Genomic DNA, 19,328 nt, shown 5'->3' with positions numbered 1-19,328 from the left:
TCCGCGGTAAGCCATGTTTCAGAGAGGAGGAGGACGTCGGGTTTATCTGAGTCGACAAGCTAAAAGATTTCGAGCTGGTGTTTTACCGTTGAACCAGGGTTCAGATAACGGATTGTACGTTCCCTCACCACCTGTTGTTCGGGAGTTACTGAGGATGGTGGGACCATATCATTGACGGCAGAACCTCGACCCCAGGATGACAGGGAGATTTCTGAATGAGTGTCCCTATGTGTCAGGATCCCTACTCCGTCAAGTTTGGCCCGGGTCTCATGTTCAATGGACCAATTCCCCTGCAACTGCTTCAATTCTGATGCCGAGTAACTGAGAAAACGGGCAAGAAAACTTGTTTGCACCGTCTCAACTAAGGAAGTTTCAAGCTTTTAAGTTTGGATCAGCTGTCCCCTATCTAAAGTCTATGTATGAAGAATCTCGGGGAGTGGGAACGCTACCCCGGGAACAGAGGATAGCCACTATCGTCACCATCCATAAAGAGGGAAAGGACAAAACGGACTGCGCCTCATATCGACCCATCTCTCTTTTAAACGCAGAACCCAAGATTTTAGCCAAGCTTTTAGCTACCCGATTGGTAAAAGTGATCAGTGGTTTGGTACACCCAGATCAATCCGGGTTTATGCCCCATAGAAATACGGCCCTAAACCTACGCAGGGTTCACGGAGTTATAGACCGAGCCCATACCCTACGAGAGCCAGCTGTGATTGTGTCGTTAGACACGACCATGGCCTTTGATACCATCGAATGGCCCTACCTCTGGGCAGTCTTGGTGAAGCTGGGATTTGGACCGGAGTATATTCAGTGGGTTCGTCTTTTATATTCTGAACCACTGGCTCAAGTGGTGGTCAACAACAAAGTATCGGCCCCATTTTCACTCAGTCAAGGTACTCGGCAGGGTTGCCTGCTGTTCCCCCCTTCTTTTCTCCCTGGCCTTGGAGCCACTTGCCACTTGTTTACGTTGGGATCCAATGATAAGGGGTCTGTGATGGTCCCCCAGGTGGGAGGACCGTATATCTCTGTACGCAGACAATATATTACTCTATTTGGCCTCCCCTAGAAAATCTCTTACGGTAGTACTGGAGATTCTTACAGTCTTCGGTAGGTTCTCTGGACTTTCCATCAATTGGGGAAAATCATTATTGTTTGTATTGAGGGGAGACCCCCCTTCCTCCTCCCACCCCGAATTGCCCCACACAAATAAATTCGGTTGGATTCAAATATTTGGGGATTTTTGTTTCATTAGACCCCTCAGTTCGTTATGCCCAAAATCTTCTTCCCCCTCTTCGTAGACTCAAAACGGATATCACTAACTGGAAGACACTCCCAATTTCACTACTGGACAGAGCTATGCTATTTAAAATGATGGCGCTGCCACGTTTTTTATATGTCCTGCAAAACACATTAGATCCAGTTCCAGCCAGCTATTTTAAAGAGGTTGAGGGCCTGCAGAGGGACCTATTATGGGATGGCAGGGCTCGAATTGCTCTGAGTAAATGAACACTAAACTGGTATGATGGGGGCATTAGCCTCCCCGATATCAAAAAGTACTACTGGGCGTCCCAGTTAGCAGCCATTAATCATGGCACGTATGGCCATGCGGATGACCCGGGATACGCCATGGACAGATGGCTCCTTCCGGGTGGCGCCTATAGTAGGGCACTATACTCCCGACCTAAACGATTCAAACTAACGGGCCCTACGAAACACTCAGTTCAAATATGGCACGACGCCACTACCTCTCTCGGTTGGAGACATAAATTAACATTGGCCACCCCCCTTTGGGATTCAGAGAAACTGGGAGACCTTTGGAAAACGAAGGGATTCGACAAATGGGATCTTATCGGTATCTCCGCTATTAAAGATATGTGGGGAAAAGAGGGGATCAAGTCCTTCAGCATGCTCCAGAGTGAATATGAATTAGCAGACACAGAATTTTTTCGTTATATTCAGGTCATAAAACCCCCAGAGGCATCTCCCCTGGAAGATAGAATCCTAGACGGTCACCTCCCTGAAAAAACAATATCCTGAATTTACAAAAAACTAACCACACGACGAATCCTCTCCTGACACTACGACATAAGTGGGCACATGACGGGCTGGAGCTGGACGATGAGGACTGGCAAGCAGCAGTGACTTCCCCTAGAGTGGTAGCTATTCCGTCACGTTTGCGATTGGTTCAGCTTAAGATCCTTCACAGAGTCTACATAACGGGACCTAGGTTAATGCACATGGGGTGGTCTGATACAGGGGAATGTAAAAAGCGGTGCGGCCTTACCGGAACGTTTATGCACACTATCTGAGAATGCACACATATCAGCTCTTATTGGCGCCAAGTACACAACACAATCAATGAGGTGTTACATGTCTCCCCACGTCCAGAGGCGAGACGATGCCTCCTAAACGTTTGGGAGCCCACAGATTTAAACGTTTCCCAGACGCAATGGGCCACTCTTGGGTTCATGCTGGCAAAAAGAAACATCGATCAACTCTGGGGGGCAGCACATCCACCCACATTAGAAGCCTGGGAAAGAAACCTCGATTGGTGCATGTTCAGAGAAAGGACAGTGTATTTGGCAAGGGGGTGTCCAAAAAAGTGGTACCATGTCTGGAGCCCATGGAATATCTATAGAGGAGAGATCTGTACAGCAACTCGAAACGTAGATCATGATAACCCTATTTCTTCGTGATGTTCCTCTCTTATGTATAGTCGGTATGTCCATCCATTCATGCTTATTGTGAAGTGTCAATTGTTTGGACTTCTGTAATGTACCACTCACCGATCTATGTTTAATAAAAAGATTTATAAAAAAATAAAAGCTTGGATCAGCTGGATCTGTAATGGGTGAACACTAGCAATTTAGAACCTGGCCCAGACGCGCCAAATTAATAGTTGGCACATATTCTAGAACTCTACCCAGTTTTAGATAAAAGGAAAGCACTTAAGTAGCTGGTGATTGAAGGACCTTAACCTAAATATTAAGTTTATCTGGTTTAGAAAAAAAAGGGCAATTTTTTAATTGATCTCAGCCTTAGGTAATTACTAATACGTCATCTCAGCCCATCTTTTTGGCCTACTGTGTCCCTGCAGACTGAGACCAGACATATGCAAATAAGATTTGGCCATATGCCAGTGGGAATAGTTCAGTCCTAATTAGCAGTGGCTTAGAATAATTAAAACGGTCCATGTATCCTTTTTTTTTTGTAGGTCATTCTATGTGTGACGGGTATACCAAGATGTGATTCCTGTGTTCACTGTACCATAGCACTCTAGCTAACTGCACCTCACTGATGAAGCCCAGAAAACTAGAAATCATTCTACGTTAGTCAGCAAGTCACAGATTAAGTGTAGCAGCAGTAATCCTTTTACCGAATGTAATTGAAACAAAACAAGAAACCACTTGTGGCATTGAATCTATCACAGAATTGAATGCAGCACATACAAAGTGAAATCATTTTGTGGCACTACACCAATCACAGCACTGAACACAGATCATAAAGACAGCATATTTGGGAAAATCTATCCACAGAACTGAAATCAGCTACCTTTTTCTTTGTGTCTCTTCCTTTTGTGATTTATTTTGTATTGCATGAAACATGTTAACAGTAGGCAAAGCCTGTCAAGAGCATGATTTGCTTGTACCAGTTGTGTTTCACAAGGAGGCATCTTCTATATGGTGTGGAAGATCCACTGATCAACTGTTTCTTGTTTCAGAGAAGCCATCACAGAAGGTTGCTATGGGAATGAGTTTGTAATCTTCGATGATGTTCCCCTGTATTGGGATGCCTGGGATGTGATGGACTATCACCTTGAAACAAGGTACTGAACCAGAACAGTCAGAGCAACACAGCATGATAAGTAGGATATTACCATCTATTTATGTCTACTGCTAAGAGTCCGAACTTAGACATCCCATTAAATGTCTTTTACACATCAGATTACACAAACATGTTTAGTATTCTAGGGTGGGGAAAGGAGGTGGTGAGAAGAGCCAGAAACCTGGGTGTTACATGGCACAGGGAAGAGGGTGGGGAAACTCCGTTCTTCAAATTGCCTTATTTTAAAGTTTCAAATGAGGTGTTGCTGAAGAAACCTTTGTCTCATTTCATTAGAAAAATAGTACTAGATTATTTAGCTAGTTATTCCAACACCTGAAGCCTGCTTGATGACTTGTTCCCATCCTGTGCCTGCCACCTTGTCTGTTGACCCTTGACCGTTCCCTTCCAGAGCCCTCACAGGACTCTCCATGTCGCTTGCCCTCTCTGCTATTTTGGATCAAAGCTCTTTTATTCCTCCCACAGTGAGTTGTGTTTCATCTGTAGCACTTGCCGACAACTCTCCTTTGCACTTCCCAGGTGTCACACCTCTTGAGTGAAAGAACCATTCTTTGTGCGTTTTGCCTCTCTTCCATGGCACCTACTGATCGTGTGGATGGGATTTATAATTTTTGAGGGAGGCACTGCACTGTAATCCTCTTACCCCCTCTGCTGTGCACTGCATGTGAGAGTGTTGTGTAGTTCCTACTAACCTATATAGGATCTGCGCGTTTAGACAACATAAAATAAGGGATTTGTGTCCATACTGATTCCAGACACCCCCAGAGGATATGTTAGTCTGTAGACCAGCTAGCTCACAGTGCTACTATGAGCTCATCGTACCAAGGAGTGAATAGCTTCTGGCAACTATCAAACATGACCACCCTGACCACTCGGGGATCGTGGAAATAGTACAGTACTTTTCGCTCAGACACTCGTGCTCACTCTGTCTCAGAGAGATATACAGAATAAACGGTGGTGACGTTTATAAGTATTTATTGAACCAGCGTCATTCTAGTACAAAATACGTGTTATGCTACAACCATGAGACAGAAGCAGATATATACGGTTATAAGCACCAGCAGAGTAAAGAAAAGGTATAATTCTAGCATAGTGCTAAAACAATGAATATATGCAGGCATATAGATACATTTCAATAATAATGCGTACCCCACGATGCAAACCCTAACTAGATCTACCTAAGTGTACCTAGCATGTATGTAGGTGTAGAGCCAAGAATCCCCTTAGGATGGAGCCGACTCCATTACCTTATATGGGAGAGCAAAGGACCTCGTCCTGGAGTGTCTGCATGCAGGGACCTCAGCATCTCGTGTCAGAATGGAAGTCGTTCTCTTCTGGTTTGCCTAGTGAAGATGTGGTGCTTATATACTCAAAAAGTACCCTCAGGGTTTCTAACTAGATCCGTACTATGGACATGCCGGCCAAGGATGGCGGAAGCGCAAAGAAAAGTACTCATCAGCTATTCACGAGAGTAAAGAACACCCCTTCCAACACAAAACAATGATGATTCTTTCTCCCCCCTCTTCCGGCAACCATATCAGAGGAGAAAACTTTACAAGGCATTAGACAGAGGGTCGCAGAATTACAAAAGGTAAAAGATGGAGCGTTGAATATTGTGTAAAATGACTATGCGATGGGGTTCAAGTTACTTTGCCTTTCTAATCCACTTACAAAGACTATCTTTTACCATCAAATTTGACTGCAAGAAATCCATATGCAGTTTTCATTCAACAAAGGCAAGATAATCTATTCTTGCTTTTTTCTGATATGAAAGTATTGTCCAATTGAAGAGTACTCATCAGTTCTGGATTTACAAACAAATTCATGAAAACCTAAAAGTTCATGGATGCTTGTGGTTCACCAGAGAAACCCTCAACTTCATCAAGGGATCTGGATGTGTGCATCTGGTATTCAGGGTGTGCATTTTCACATAGCACTTTAGATAACCATTGAAGGTTTCTGTGGTTTATGATTAGCAAGGACCAATAAAACAGTTCTAACCTTTGACCTCAAATAAACACCAAAACTCTTCTCCACATGCATCGTGGTGATGACTTTGCATCTCAGGAAGAAAAAGATGTGCAATATTATTTACCTGAAAACTCAGTTTGCAGCTTGTAGTGCTGTAGAATCACATGCTGTACACATGTCTGACACCTAGTGTTGGGTTTGGAACATTACAAGCTGTTTTTCTTTGAAGAAGTACCTTTGGTTTCAGATGAATGACTAGTGATGCTGCCCCTGAACCCCATAATGCATTAGGTTACAGACTCTACCTCAGATTGCGCCCCCCCCCCTCCCAAGGATAAGTGTGTGTGTGCCGAAGCAAAGTGAAATAGCATTTACGTACCTACGTACTGGAGGAAGCCTCCAAAAGCGTAACATGAATGTACATTTAGAATGTGTCCAGACATATTATACCATGCCAAGATCTGAAGAAGTGGGTAGGGCGCAAGTGATTCTACAGCAATGCAGGCTCCAAACACACAGATTACAGATAAGTAATGTCTTTAGTTTGAAGCATGTATAACTGGCAATCATGTGCTGCACAAAGACTAAGAAACAGTCGCAAAACATCTAATGTGGTGGTTTCTGAGTGGAAGACAGCATAGTTTTTAGTACAGTTTTACAACTACCACATCTAGACTGGCTTGAATGTCCACACAGTAGCATTTTGCGAATGCTTGTATAGAAGGCCATGTGGCAGCCTTACAAACATCTGTCAATTAAATGTTTCCTTTGAATGCAACTGTGACTCCTTACTTGCTTTTTGATTGTGCCCAAAGTGTGACACTTAAGGAGTATTTGAATTCTACTTAACAATTCTGATGACTACATCTAACTGTAGAATCCTCAACTTTAGAATATTCCCCTGATGACAGACCAGAAAGTTTTTGTCTCAGTGCTAACATGCATCACTAGGTGGTGCTATGTTGCTCTGCATAGACTTCGTTCTGCCCTGTAAGTGGCGGAGCAGAGCCGCATATAAGCACCACTCCTGCTTGGCGATGTCTGTTTCTATCTTTGCGTGCATTTGAGTGTGGATCCAGAGCACCACTCCCTTTTTTTGTCAGTTTTCAATGACCTCTAAAACGAAATCTGGCATTTAAGTGAATTTGAATTTGAATTTGAATTTAAAAGCATTTATTAAGCGCGCTTTTACCAAGCGGTTTCATGTGCCTCTAAAACTACAGGCTTTAAACGATGTCGTAACTGCAGAAAACAGATGTCTGTCACAGACCTGCCTGATGTCTCTTTGTTGCTTGAGTTTGGAGTGCGACTCCAAGTCATACTCTCAGTGTGCCTTCATGCACCCAAAGGTGATCCAGGATTGCTAATCTGTACATTTTAGAACACAGGAAGAAGTCACAGGACCTTCATAAGTCCTGCTCCCGCTCCAAGTCAAGGGGTGGACTCACTCCTGCTTTCAAGACGTCATCTTTGCAGTCAAAGTCCTCTGGTAAGACGAAGTCCAAGCAAAAGCATAAGGAAGCGAAGTGGAATTTGTCCCCATCTTGCCACTCTCTATCAAAAGAGAAGTTGCAACAGTGTAAAGATGCTAATCAATTTGTCTCCCTATCTCAAATTGAAGAGTTGATTTCTGAGTTGAATCCGATGCTTCTCGAGTTCCATGAACCATTGGCAATGTGACAGTAAGTTGAGGCCTTTATGGAAGTCATGCTGCATATGTTTGCCACTCTTCTGGCTCTCTCAGGTTCGCCTTTAGCCCCCAAGGATCCGCCGGCTATTTCATCCTCAGCACTGTCTGAACCTCTTGGACCTGTCACAGGTTCCAAACCGACTCCACTGCAGACTTCCACACTGTCTCTGTGACTGGCGCCTGTCCCTTCTTTATCAATGCCAGAGAAGAATCCAGTACTGTCCACGATGTCTGACCCCGAACTGAAATCAGCTTGGCCCCAACCGATGTCATGCTCCGAATCTGCTCCAGCACACTCAGTTGCCATTGAGCCAGAGTATGACCCTATGCTTCCACTACCGCGGAGGTGTCCTCAGAGGCTGCACTGTCTTTTTGGCTTGGACCCTGATCAGAGCTTGCCACCACTCAGAGATGACGACCGTGGGCAATGGAGGATGCAGAATGCCTCTAAATATGTGATATGTTCTGGCCTTGATACCACTGATTGTCTGGGACGAGCGGCTGATACCCGTGTGATGCTCCGTCGCCATATGTGGATGTGATCCACAGGTTTCTCAGGCGATGTACAGGCCTCCCTTATGGATATGCCTTTGGATGACCCATGTCTGTTCGGTGACAAACCTGATTCAGCCTGGAATGCTTTAGGGTGACTAGAGTCTCAGCAAACTCTGTGGTAGGAGCCCCTGTTAATTTTAATGTGGGAGGTACAATCTTTCCTGTCCAAAGGAGCCATCAAGATGGTCCCGTACTCAAAAATAGAGAAGGGTTTTACTCCACTATTTCCTCGTGCGGAAAAAGGATGTAGGTCTTTGGCCAACCTTTAATTTTCTTCCTCTATCTGCTGTGGATCCGGGCTGCTGCATGGGGGCCCTGGACCTGCAAGTCACATATTTTCATAGACCCATCCTGCAGTCCCTCAGACATTACCTGTGGTTCAAGGTAGACCAGAAGAATTTTCAGTTTGCTGTGCTCCACTTCTGCCTCACCAGTACTCCTCGGGTTTTCATGAGTTATAAGGGTAGCCACTGCCCATCTTCAGAGCTTGGGATACACGTTTTTGCCAACCCCGACCACTGGCTGCTGAAGACTAGGTCACCAGTCAGCCGAATTCTACCTACAGGTGAATAAGTAAAATTCAATATCGATGCTGAGTCCGGAGGCACTAATTCAATCAGTAAATAAGATTCAGTCTAAACTGAGAAATTCCAGCTTCACAACACATCCTCCCGTTTCCTAATATGTAACTACCTTCCCAGTTTCTTCCCACAGTTCCATCCATAGCATTCCCAAAAGGAACATATCACTGTGAATTACATCACTGTAACATAACTGAAGAAGAAAGAAACCTCCTGACAGCCTTGGGATTCACAATCAATTAAGAAGAAGTCTCACCTCACTCCTTTGCAGAGGCTTCCTTCATTGTAACAAGTCCAGGAGATTATTCTAACACTGGAGGTTGTGGACATCATTCTTGATGCCAGGAATCAGTCTACAAAGTGCATTTAACACCGAGAGCTGGCACAAGTTTGTGGTCTGGTGTGGAGTTCACAAAACAGACTCTTTGGAAGCCAAACTGTTGGATGTTTCATTGTTTGTTTTGTTTATAGCTCAGCAAGACCTTATAATGGGCACAAGTAAAGGCTCCATTGGTGTGACCTCAAAAAGAGCTTCAAACCCTTACATTAATTGGACCAAGGACCAACATATGAATGATCAGCTTTTTCGTGGCTCCCTAGACTGAAGAAAGAAAAGGTTGTTCAGAAAAGGACCCTGTTCAGGTGGATAGTCCTTTGCATTATGTTCTGGTACACATTGGCCAAAAAGCTGCCTACGGATGGTGTGAGAACCCAATCCACCAGAGTTAAGGCTGCTACCACTGGTTTGTCATGCAGAGGCCCTAACCTGGACATCTGCCAGGCTAGTGACATGGGTATTGGTGTTAACATTCAGAAGGCACATTTTTTATTTATTTCATTACTTACCTTACTCCTGTCCGTCGTATGTCGGACTCCACTACCCCCGACCCTGCCCTGCCCCACCGCCCAACAGCACTCCCTCGGCGAGCAGCCGCTGGTGTGTAGACACCAGATTCAGCAACACCATTTAGTCCCCCCCCCATTGCTAGAACTGTGATCACATCTTGAGGTGTTCACATTATATATAAATAGCCTCATTTGGTGGATGTGGCTGTACCTATGAAGATTTTCAGATGGTCCTTTTTTGATTTTGTAGGAGCATGGCAGCAGATTTGAAGGGATGATGTGAAACTCCAAGCAACAGCTGTGAGCGATGGAGAATACAGACTTATCTGAGCATATGGTCTCTAAACACAGCAGGTATAAGCTTTCCCACAACATGAGTTGGATAGTCAGGGAGGTGCAGGGAAAATTATTGCTTTGTGACAGAGGCGTGTATTTCTTGTGAGCCTCCCGTCCTTGTATGTCCATTACAGTGAAATTCTCCGTGGCATACGGCCCCTATCTGGTTTGAAGTTGTGCTTCAGGAAAGGACTGCAGACATGCCGATTAACTTCCTCTACATCTTGCTATTGTTGGGGGCGGAGTTTGAGTTCTTCAAAATCTTGCTCTTTGGTGGTGGTGTTGGATGACATCTCTAGTTTTTGCTCTGTCTCTGTCTTTTTGAAATTTTTGCTAACATGTCATAGATTTGTGGGCCAAAGAAATGTTGGCCATCAAATAGCAGTCCAATGCAGTGCTGCCGGACTTCCGGGTGGGTCCCAAAACTTTGCATCAGGCTTGTCAGTGCAACAAGATGCTGGTATTTACTTGAAGCTGTGTCTGCTGCATCTTCGGCACACCTTTGCTAATACAGAATATAATTTGACATGACATCTTTTAATCTCTTATAGCTGTTAGGAAGATGGTGCCTCTATTTTGTTCTATTTACTCCAGTCAAATCTAGCTAATTGGCCAGTGGAATTAGCTATGCACCACTCTATAGAAGACCCTAATGCAGACTGCTTCTCTTCCAAATCGATCTTCCTTCTTTCTTTATCAGAGACAGGATGTTGCCCGATTCCTGCATAATAGCCTTTTCCTAGTAGTATGTACCACCTAGAGTCAGGACGCACATGCTCACAGATAGAAAGCTGGTCTTGTGGTGGTGGTTTGAACTTTTTCTTGACATATGGTGTAACTACCTTAGCCTGCAGTGTCCTTAAATTTATCTGTGCAACACTTTAACATTGGTGAAAACTGGGTGTTGTTCGCAGTGTTTGATAAAGTCTGTATTAGAAAGTCATCTTGTTCGACTTATACATGAAGGGAAGCCCTCTCTTGTGCTGCAATCTAAACAGTGACCGCATAGAAAAGAGAAGTGTTATCATGTGGGAAGGCTTTAACTGGTTATTGCTCTAAGGCTGTGTCATTTTGAGTGCCTACTTTGTGGTCATTCCATGCATCATCATGTTGGTCAGTTGGCCTAGCTCCTGGTATATGTGTGTGATGGTTCATAGGAAGGGTCCTCGTCAGAGTCCGAATATGTACTGACTGTGGTTAAATTGGTGGTGGTAAGGTAGTTGCAGTGTCAGGCTTTATTTTCTTACGTTTTGGAAAATGTCTAATCTCTTCGGAAATGGCCTACTCAAATGTCTGAGTTTTCAGGGACGAATGATGTATCTTATCGTAGTCTGGCAATGATATCATCCATGTCTGGATCAATGTGTATTGTTCTTTGCTTAACATCTGGCATCCTGTCCGGCCAAGCACTTGTGTGCCGAATGCTGAAGAGTTGCTTGGCTTTGATGCCAGTTTCAACATTGAAGCACTATGGACTCTTGGCTTCAAGAATCTTTCCCTCAACCTTGGACTTCCTCTGTTGTTGAGGGTGCGTTTGTCAACTTCTCTTGAATACTGTGAGTGGTGCAGACTGCCAAGCCTTTTCCAGACTGGGTCTTTGGACAAGACATGGCGCTTACATGGCCAGTCCTCTCTATGGAGTCAAGGCTACGTACAACATCGATCGTCACATGGTGGAGCCTCAGAGTGAGGTGCTGTATTGTTTTGAGGCCAGAGGTGTTGTGGTCAGTCCTCAGTGTTGACTCTTGAGACTCATGATGTAGTCTTTGTCCATGGTGTGAGTTTTGTCAGAGGTCCTAGTGATTCAGCTTCTCCTGAGTTGGCGTTTTCTGCAGATATAAAAATGGACTCTACTCCCTTTGTTCCTGTGGTGTAATAGACCAATCTCAAGTTTTGTCAGCAGACTATAAGCCCTTGACCTCCTTGGTGCCTCCTTGCTCCTCCGGGCCACTCAGCCACCTAGTAGTGTCCTGGTACTGCATCTCGGAATAAGGCACCCACCCACTGTCTTGTCAGTGCTGGATAGTTTTCTAGGACCAAAAGGCATTGCACACGAAACAGTCAATATTGATTCGGTCTGTGAGTAAACGGAGGTTATAGACCTAGTGCTGGTCTTGCAAGAAGGTCAAAACTCATATGATGTATTCTCCAGAATCTCATCCCTAAAACTAATAAGTCTCATGCAGCCTGCTCCTGATTGTTTGTCTCTGTGAATGACATTACAGTCAGTCATGTCAATCCTTATCCTCCTGGTGGTTCAGCCTTGAAGTATTTCGATTTGCAATGATGATGGAAAACTCAAAGCATGTTCAAGTCCATTGGCAACGAAAACACAATCTGAGGTGGAGTGTGAGTGCTAGTGTATTGTTGGTATCAGGGGATTTATCTGTCCTCTCAAAACAGAAACTCCTTCTTTGAAAAAAATAACTTTTAATATTCTGATCCTTGATGACATGAGTGTGCACAGCATATGATCTGCAGTTACACATGCTATGAACACTTATTAACCCATAAGTGAACACTTAATAAGTACTTCTTTATGTCAAAGAGACTTCAGACCTAAAGTAATGCAACATCTCTCACTCCAGGTAAACCTCCTCTTGTGTACTCCTATTCCATTATGAAAACATCCACCTTCTTGGAGCTATCCTGGTAAACAGTGAATATTCCTTCATTCAAATCCTTATTCTACATTATGTTAGGTATCTACGCTACTGGGCTGAATGGCATTGACTACTTTCATTTTGCATCAAAAATAGATAGGAAAGTGCTATAAAAATGCCACAATACAGTACAATGCAATAGTAATAAGATTATGTTGCAATACTAAATGGCAGTCTATGTATAAGAATTCTACATGAGTTTCTGGAGAACCAGTTGAGCCAAGGCTGAGATGACAAGCTCATTTGATCTCCAGTAACCCTACAATCGCTCCTGTGATGATGCAATCCAAAAAATCAACAAAAGGACTTATTTCTACTTTACTTTATCTCTGCATGCAATAGTGATAGGTGCTTCCCCAATTAAACAAGGATCACACATGGAACAGCTCCAACACCAGAACGTCTTGTGTCATTAAGTTTCTCATCTGACTTTAAAGTCCATGTACTCATCTTTGACGGCAGTTCTGCCCTTGACTAGATAGACAACGCAGCAGCAATGGAACAATCAAAGAGTAGTTCTGATGGTACAATGTTTGGGACCCTGTAGATCGAAGTCCAAACCAACTGGGAGAGAATGTTAGCTCGATAACCATGATTACAGCTGAGCATCTTCCAGGTGGTCAAAATGTGGAAGGGTGACTCCTTAAGCAGAATCTCACAAGAAACCTTTCAGAAGGAAAACTGCACCCGCGGAAAGTGCTAATTTACATATCATCCCTGCGTCACAGACCCGTCATCATGCTTATTCATTCATACACTCATTCATTGGTGGGGCCCATAACACCATACGTCTCACTCCGAATCTGCACACAGGAGGACAAAAGTGCTGGACAAGTGGGGGGTACCTTATTACCTATAGGAGGAAAATTCTTTACAATATATATATTATTTACATTAGTACCTATAGAATCCTAACTGTAACATCAAGGCACTCCACCACTTGGTCTAAGGACCAATTAGTTGGACTGGTTGATGGTGATTTAGAGTGAGAACACGAAGTATGAAGTTCCTAACAGAAAACAAAAATTGCCATGTAATAACTGTAAGGTTGAACCTAATGAAACACAGGAGAGCAATCTCCTTGTTGGAAAAAGACCCTCACACACCTGACAAGTAGGTGTCTTGCTTCATCATCGGGTCTGCTCCTACTCGGGCCCTGCGCTGCAGTGCCCGATCAGGCACCCGTGATGGGGTCTACTTCACGGAGATCTTTATTCCAGAGCCGACAAATGAAGTGCGAGTGAGGGTCCTAGTGTAGGTGAATGTGAAGTGTAAAGTGATGTTAAAATAGAGAAAAATAGTCCAATCAAAAAATATTTTAATAAGGTTGGCTACTTCTCTAATTAAAATGAAAAAATCGCGTATCGTCACCTAATGTTGTGCTTTGATACGCTTAAAAAGAGGTCGGCATGTTTCTTGCCTTGTTATCAAACTTGATGGCAATTCCTCAGGACCTAGTTTAGTACTACCTACACATTTTTTGGTGGTGGTCACCCAACACAGCCATTGGAAAGCGGCCACCTTTACAGCACCCTAAAAAATGTGGGGGTACCTTGGTATCAACAAAGATTAGCAAGTATTAACCTGTAAGAAATATAAACCATTAGAACAATCAAAAGCAAAACGGTGTAAAATCATCTCACTGAAAGCCAATATTGCTGGTTCAACAGTTCGTGATAGTGCATCAAACACATGCAATTGGGCCCGTGGGCAGTGACATGCCTGATGCATTAAAACAGAATTCAATCAGTCTGGGAACACTTAGGTGATGAAGAACTAGAAAAATACAAAGTATTAATTATACTAGAGAGATGTGAGGCATAAAGGTTTTGTTGTACAAAAACCGATAAGAACATCATAAGAATATATCTCACCCTCGTTGAGTCCGTGCCGGGCCATAAGGGTACCGGTCGCCGTTGACACGGAGATCTAGTGTTCTGGTATATAATAAAAGAATGTTAGTATTCAAAAGGGAAGCTAACCTAAATCCGCAAATATGGTTACCTCGGGATTGTGTAGAAGGAGTGCCTAAATTAAAAACTCTTAGTAATCAATCGTGTTGTTGTCCTTGTCCAGATAGTCAGGTAACTCACAGAATAACGTAGGGTCGTTAAAGTTACGCCAACGCCTGAAAGCGGAGCTGGAAGCATGGTGTGCAACTGTACTGGCCAGGCGGCCAGAGGCCTTAAGTAAATAAGTCTGCTATGCCAGAAAGGCAGTGACTCATGAGTAAGCAGCAAAAAGATTGTAGAGTACAAATCGCTTACTGTTGCAAGCCGAAGAGTGCCGTGTGCCACTCAATGTAGTCGAACTTGCGCGTGTGTCAAAAAAATATAATAAAATAATATAAAATATATATATATATCATGAGGCGTAAATGTTACTTACGGTTTATCGGTGGAACCAGAAAGTTGACCCTACCCTAGCGGATCGACCGGTCCATGTAGTCTGGTAACCGGAAGGTGTACTGAATCGAGTATAAATGGAAGCAGGGCGTCGAGTACGTGTCCCCTGTGCTTCCGGGTGGGGGAGTCGAACAACTGAAACACTGTACGTTCCCTCGCGCCATCTTGGAAAGGTAGAAATGACCCAAGTTGGGTCACGCAATGGAGAAAGGACTATTCATAGGGAAGCAATCCCGAAGATGCGGGTGCTATGTTTAGGCAATGATTAGGTTACGTAAAACCCGATTATAAGGGTACCCCCACAATCACATATTAATTGAATCACGGGAGGCACCGCATAAATATGAAATCATTTGTGCAATAACCGCTGGTGAATCAAAAAGATAAAAAGATTAGGATACGATTACAGAGGCCAGTTAAACACAAATAGTTTAACTCAAAAGGGAGATAAGAGCATGAAAACTCGAGAAAGTAACTACCCTCCTTTTCAGAGTAACCAAGCAGGTCAGGGAAAATTTACAAAAGGATAGGGCAAAAATCAGTTGAGGTAAAAAGTACACCCACTAACAATTCATCTCATCTGGATGAAGTGTGGATAAGGAATATACTGGAAAATGCAGAAAAAGAGGAAGAGTGACCATAAGAATCGCTCAATTAGGAGGTTAACATGCTCCAAGGGATATCCTCATTGAGTCCTGACCTATCTGATGACAATCTCAGGACCCAACGTTGTTCCAAACGGAACAGGGCGTCCTTCGACATGCCAGGGTGTGCTTCAAGAATGCACCATTCAAAGGAATCGGGAGGGTGTTGTCTTTCTTTAAAGTGGGTAGTCATTTTTGTATTGGTCTTAGCACATCTGAAGGTGCTTCTATGTTCCATCATGCGTATCTTCACTTGTCTTGTCGTCATCCCTATGTAGATAAGGTTACAAGCACATCTCACCAGATAGACACAATTGGTTGTGTTGCAGTTGGTATGTTTAGTTAAATGTCACACGAAACTGTTCGTGAGATTAAGCTGTTTGGTGACCTTAGCTTGGGGACAGACAGAACAGGACCCGCAAGGAAAGTGTCCCCGGACTGGTGGCAAGTCCCAGAGAGTGTTCTGTGTCATATTACGGTGTTGCTTAGGTCTAGTGTGTATCAGCATGTCCTTTATATTATTTGTTCGTTTGAAGGCAAATCTGGGTTTGGAAAGGTTCAATGTACCAGTGTTGAGAATACCCCAGTTTTTTCGAATGATGTTTCTCAGACGATTGGAATCGGGGGTGTAAGTAGTGACGCAAGTGATGGTGGAATCTGGTTCTCTCAGCCTATCCTCCAACAAACCCTCTCGGTTGTTGTTCCGCGCCCTTTTGTAGGCATCGTTGATCACTTGTTTGGGATATTGACGTTGAAGCAGGTCTTGTTTCAACGTGTTGGCTTCCTTTTTATAGTCACCAAGGGTGCTACAATTCCATCTGATACGGAGAAACTGGCCAACAGGAAGATTGTGTTTTAATGCCCTGGGGTGATGACTACTGAAAAGGAGAAGACTATTTCTGTCAGTCGGTTTTCGATAGAGGGTGGTGGAGATCATCCCTGCTTCCAACCTAATCAAAAGATCAAGGAAAGGAATCTCACTCTTGGAAATCGTGTTGGTGAAATACAGGTATGGATTAAGGGTATTAATCCAAGTGCAAAACTCGTTGCATTTGGTCATCTCTCCCTTCCAGAGGATGAGAATGTTGTCAATGAATCGTTTCCACAATAAGATAGTGGGAAAGTATGAATTGTCAACATGAAAAATTTTACATGTCTCAAAAGCGGACATGTACAGACATGCCAGGCTGGGAGCGAAGGTACTTTAACCAATACCTTATTTAGAGAATCACAAACTCATTTTCTGTTAATCAATGTTTAGTTTATCTAATTAATTCACCTTCATTGGCATAGTCAGCATTTAGTAAAATCTGCATAATTTCATTGAATATTTGGCACAAATTGACATACAAGTATATTTACCTAAATTTTTGATATCAGTGACCATTTCCAAAATCTGTCAGCCCTGCATAAATCAATTCCCTCTGGTGAAATTCTCAATTGAATGCAGGCTAATACCCAAGTAAGTCCGGGAAAAGTTCTTTCGCTCGGCACACCACAGTCTCAAAGGTATCTAAAGGACCAAGCGATCGTGCAAGCAAATTCGATCAGCAGTCACCAACGGAATCTCGGAAACGCACTCCTGGAACGCACACACCTATACCCTCTTCTAAGTTCCCATTTTATAGTAAATTCTAAGATATTCAGCAACATTCTATAAGAATCGGAACGTTCTGATTGACTAAATCCCTAAAAATTGAAATATTGGACGTTGTTCCCAGGTTCTTTTGGTTCTCAGGGAATCGAATATGTCATCTGTTAGTTTGTACAGTTCTCATGCGAAAAGTCCTGAAGTAACAACATGTGGACCTCTGAGTACAGGTTGCGTATTGTCTTTTCTGTCATTCACACTAGCTGAATTCTGGCAATCCTCCACGTTCCTATCCTTGACGAGGAACACAGTGTCCAAAACTGGAGGTCGCCTGGAGATCTTCAGAGCCATCCGAGTCTGCGCAGTAGACATCGCGCTCACACGACGGTGGCTAATTCCGAACTCCATTTTGAATATCGCGGCCTAGTAGGCCCGAATGCCAACTTAAGCAAAACAAACATAAAAAGTAATTAACATACGGAAATTAATATTCTAATGTTTAAACCCACACTAATCCCAATATGTATTAATAGTTTCCTAGCTTATAGCAACATTTAAAGCAATAATACTCACCATTCCACCATACCGGGAACGCAAACCATTAAAAAGCAAGAAAAATCATGCAATTTCTATCAAAACACGTCATACAATTAATATGCGTACCACAGTTAATCATTAGAATTATTAGCCATGCAATTAGCAATTTAGTCCCACGTGTAATTCGTGTTTATTAAGGTGCAGGGTTGATTAGTAGTAACACTTAAAACAATTAATACAGGTTAATATTTAGAATAGTTACATCATTAGTATTTTGTTATGCAAATAGAGAAGGTATACAAAAATGTGCTTTACCTGCTCCATCAAAGGTTAAGATGGTTATCCGGAGGGTTCCATTCTCCTTCTCAAACGTAGTGCCCACTTCCCATTTAATTCTGCCATATCTCTTCCAATCGTGTATGTGGGGGCTTTCATGATATCGCTTAGATAAGATAAAAGAGAATACAAATGCATACAACAGTTTTTGAATTATGAGCCCATTTGAGATGGATTGTTTTGTGTGCAACCATCAGTTGCTAACAAATATCCTTCCAGGAAAACAAAAAGCTCAGTTCACTTGGAGCAAATCTGCTACTACAGCTCAGTTGAGAAAAGTTGTCTTTTGTGAGATTGGCAAATCTGCATCTCTAGTTTGTTCTGTACTTCTATCAGTGCGTGCTGTCTTAATTAGTTCATTGTTAATTTGTGGGTGGTGGAGTTAAGGGAGTCGAATTGCAAATCTTGTGTTTTCAGGTGATCAATGAAGATTGTAGAAAAGGTGAATTTACTTGATAGTAATCCTAGTTGTCTATTAAGCAATCTTCTTTGGAGTCTTTAGGAGACCACTTTCCTGTACTGTGCTATTGATTTAAGGATTAGGATTCTCCCAGTGTGTTAAAATAAACTGAGGGCTCGACTGCCACAGTTTAGCAGTGTGAGACAAATAAGCTGCTGGCTCTCGTAGAGGATTGCTCTTCTCTCGCTCTTTAATGCTGCTGTTGATGTCGCACAATTCTCTAATATTTCCTTTCATTCTGTTTGCATTTAAAAATTTATTCTATGAACTTAGTTTAATTTCTCAATGTATTTTGCCTCTTCTTAGAAAACAAACTTAACACAGTCCAGATGATGTTGCAGTTATATGCATTTGTTTAAAAAAACAGCTTCTTATGTTTTTGCTTTTTAGGTTGATAATTTTTCTCTTGTAAAAGGGATTATGGAACCTGTACATAGGTGGAGATTTTTCATGTTGATGACCTCAAAGAATAGTTCCATGATGGAGGACTATGATTGTAAATGAGTAGCATTTCCTTATGATGTGCGCACTTAAACCTGTTGTTTCTCGGGTGTTAATGATGATATTATAACCTAACTAGTGATGTTCATTTTAGATTGATAATTTTTAAAATGCTTTAATTTACTGTTCAAGAGCAGAATGCATTGCAAAATAACTAAAATGTCATCCCATAAGGTTGCACACAAGGGGAGGACTTTAGTTTAGCAGAGAGGTATCTCACCATAAACTGAGTTTCCTGAGGAAACAAAACACACATCATGTTACATGATATTATGTTTCCCTCGTTAGATGTATAACAAATGATAATTGTAATCTGTCTGATGGAAAGTCAAGAGTTTCAAGCTACAGGACATATATTTAATCCAC

The 19,328-nt window shown here is 42.8% G+C and overlaps 1 protein-coding gene across 1 annotated transcript in view; it reads left to right on the top strand.

Moving 5' to 3' along the window:
• MAN2C1 (mannosidase alpha class 2C member 1) overlaps window positions 1–19,328 on the top strand; it is a 291,020-nt gene that overhangs the window by 204,289 nt on the left and 67,403 nt on the right. Inside the window, exon 19 of the mRNA XM_085643836.1 lies at window positions 3,725–3,829. Coding sequence (XP_085499962.1) covers window positions 3,725–3,829 — 105 coding nt within the window. The remainder of the gene's footprint in view (window positions 1–3,724; window positions 3,830–19,328) is intronic.

This window comes from Triturus cristatus, chromosome 3_1 (genome assembly GCF_964204655.1).
Source record: "Triturus cristatus chromosome 3_1, aTriCri1.1, whole genome shotgun sequence".
Taxonomy (NCBI): Eukaryota; Metazoa; Chordata; class Amphibia; order Caudata; family Salamandridae; genus Triturus; species Triturus cristatus.
This window is presented reverse-complemented; position numbering and strand designations above follow the sequence as displayed.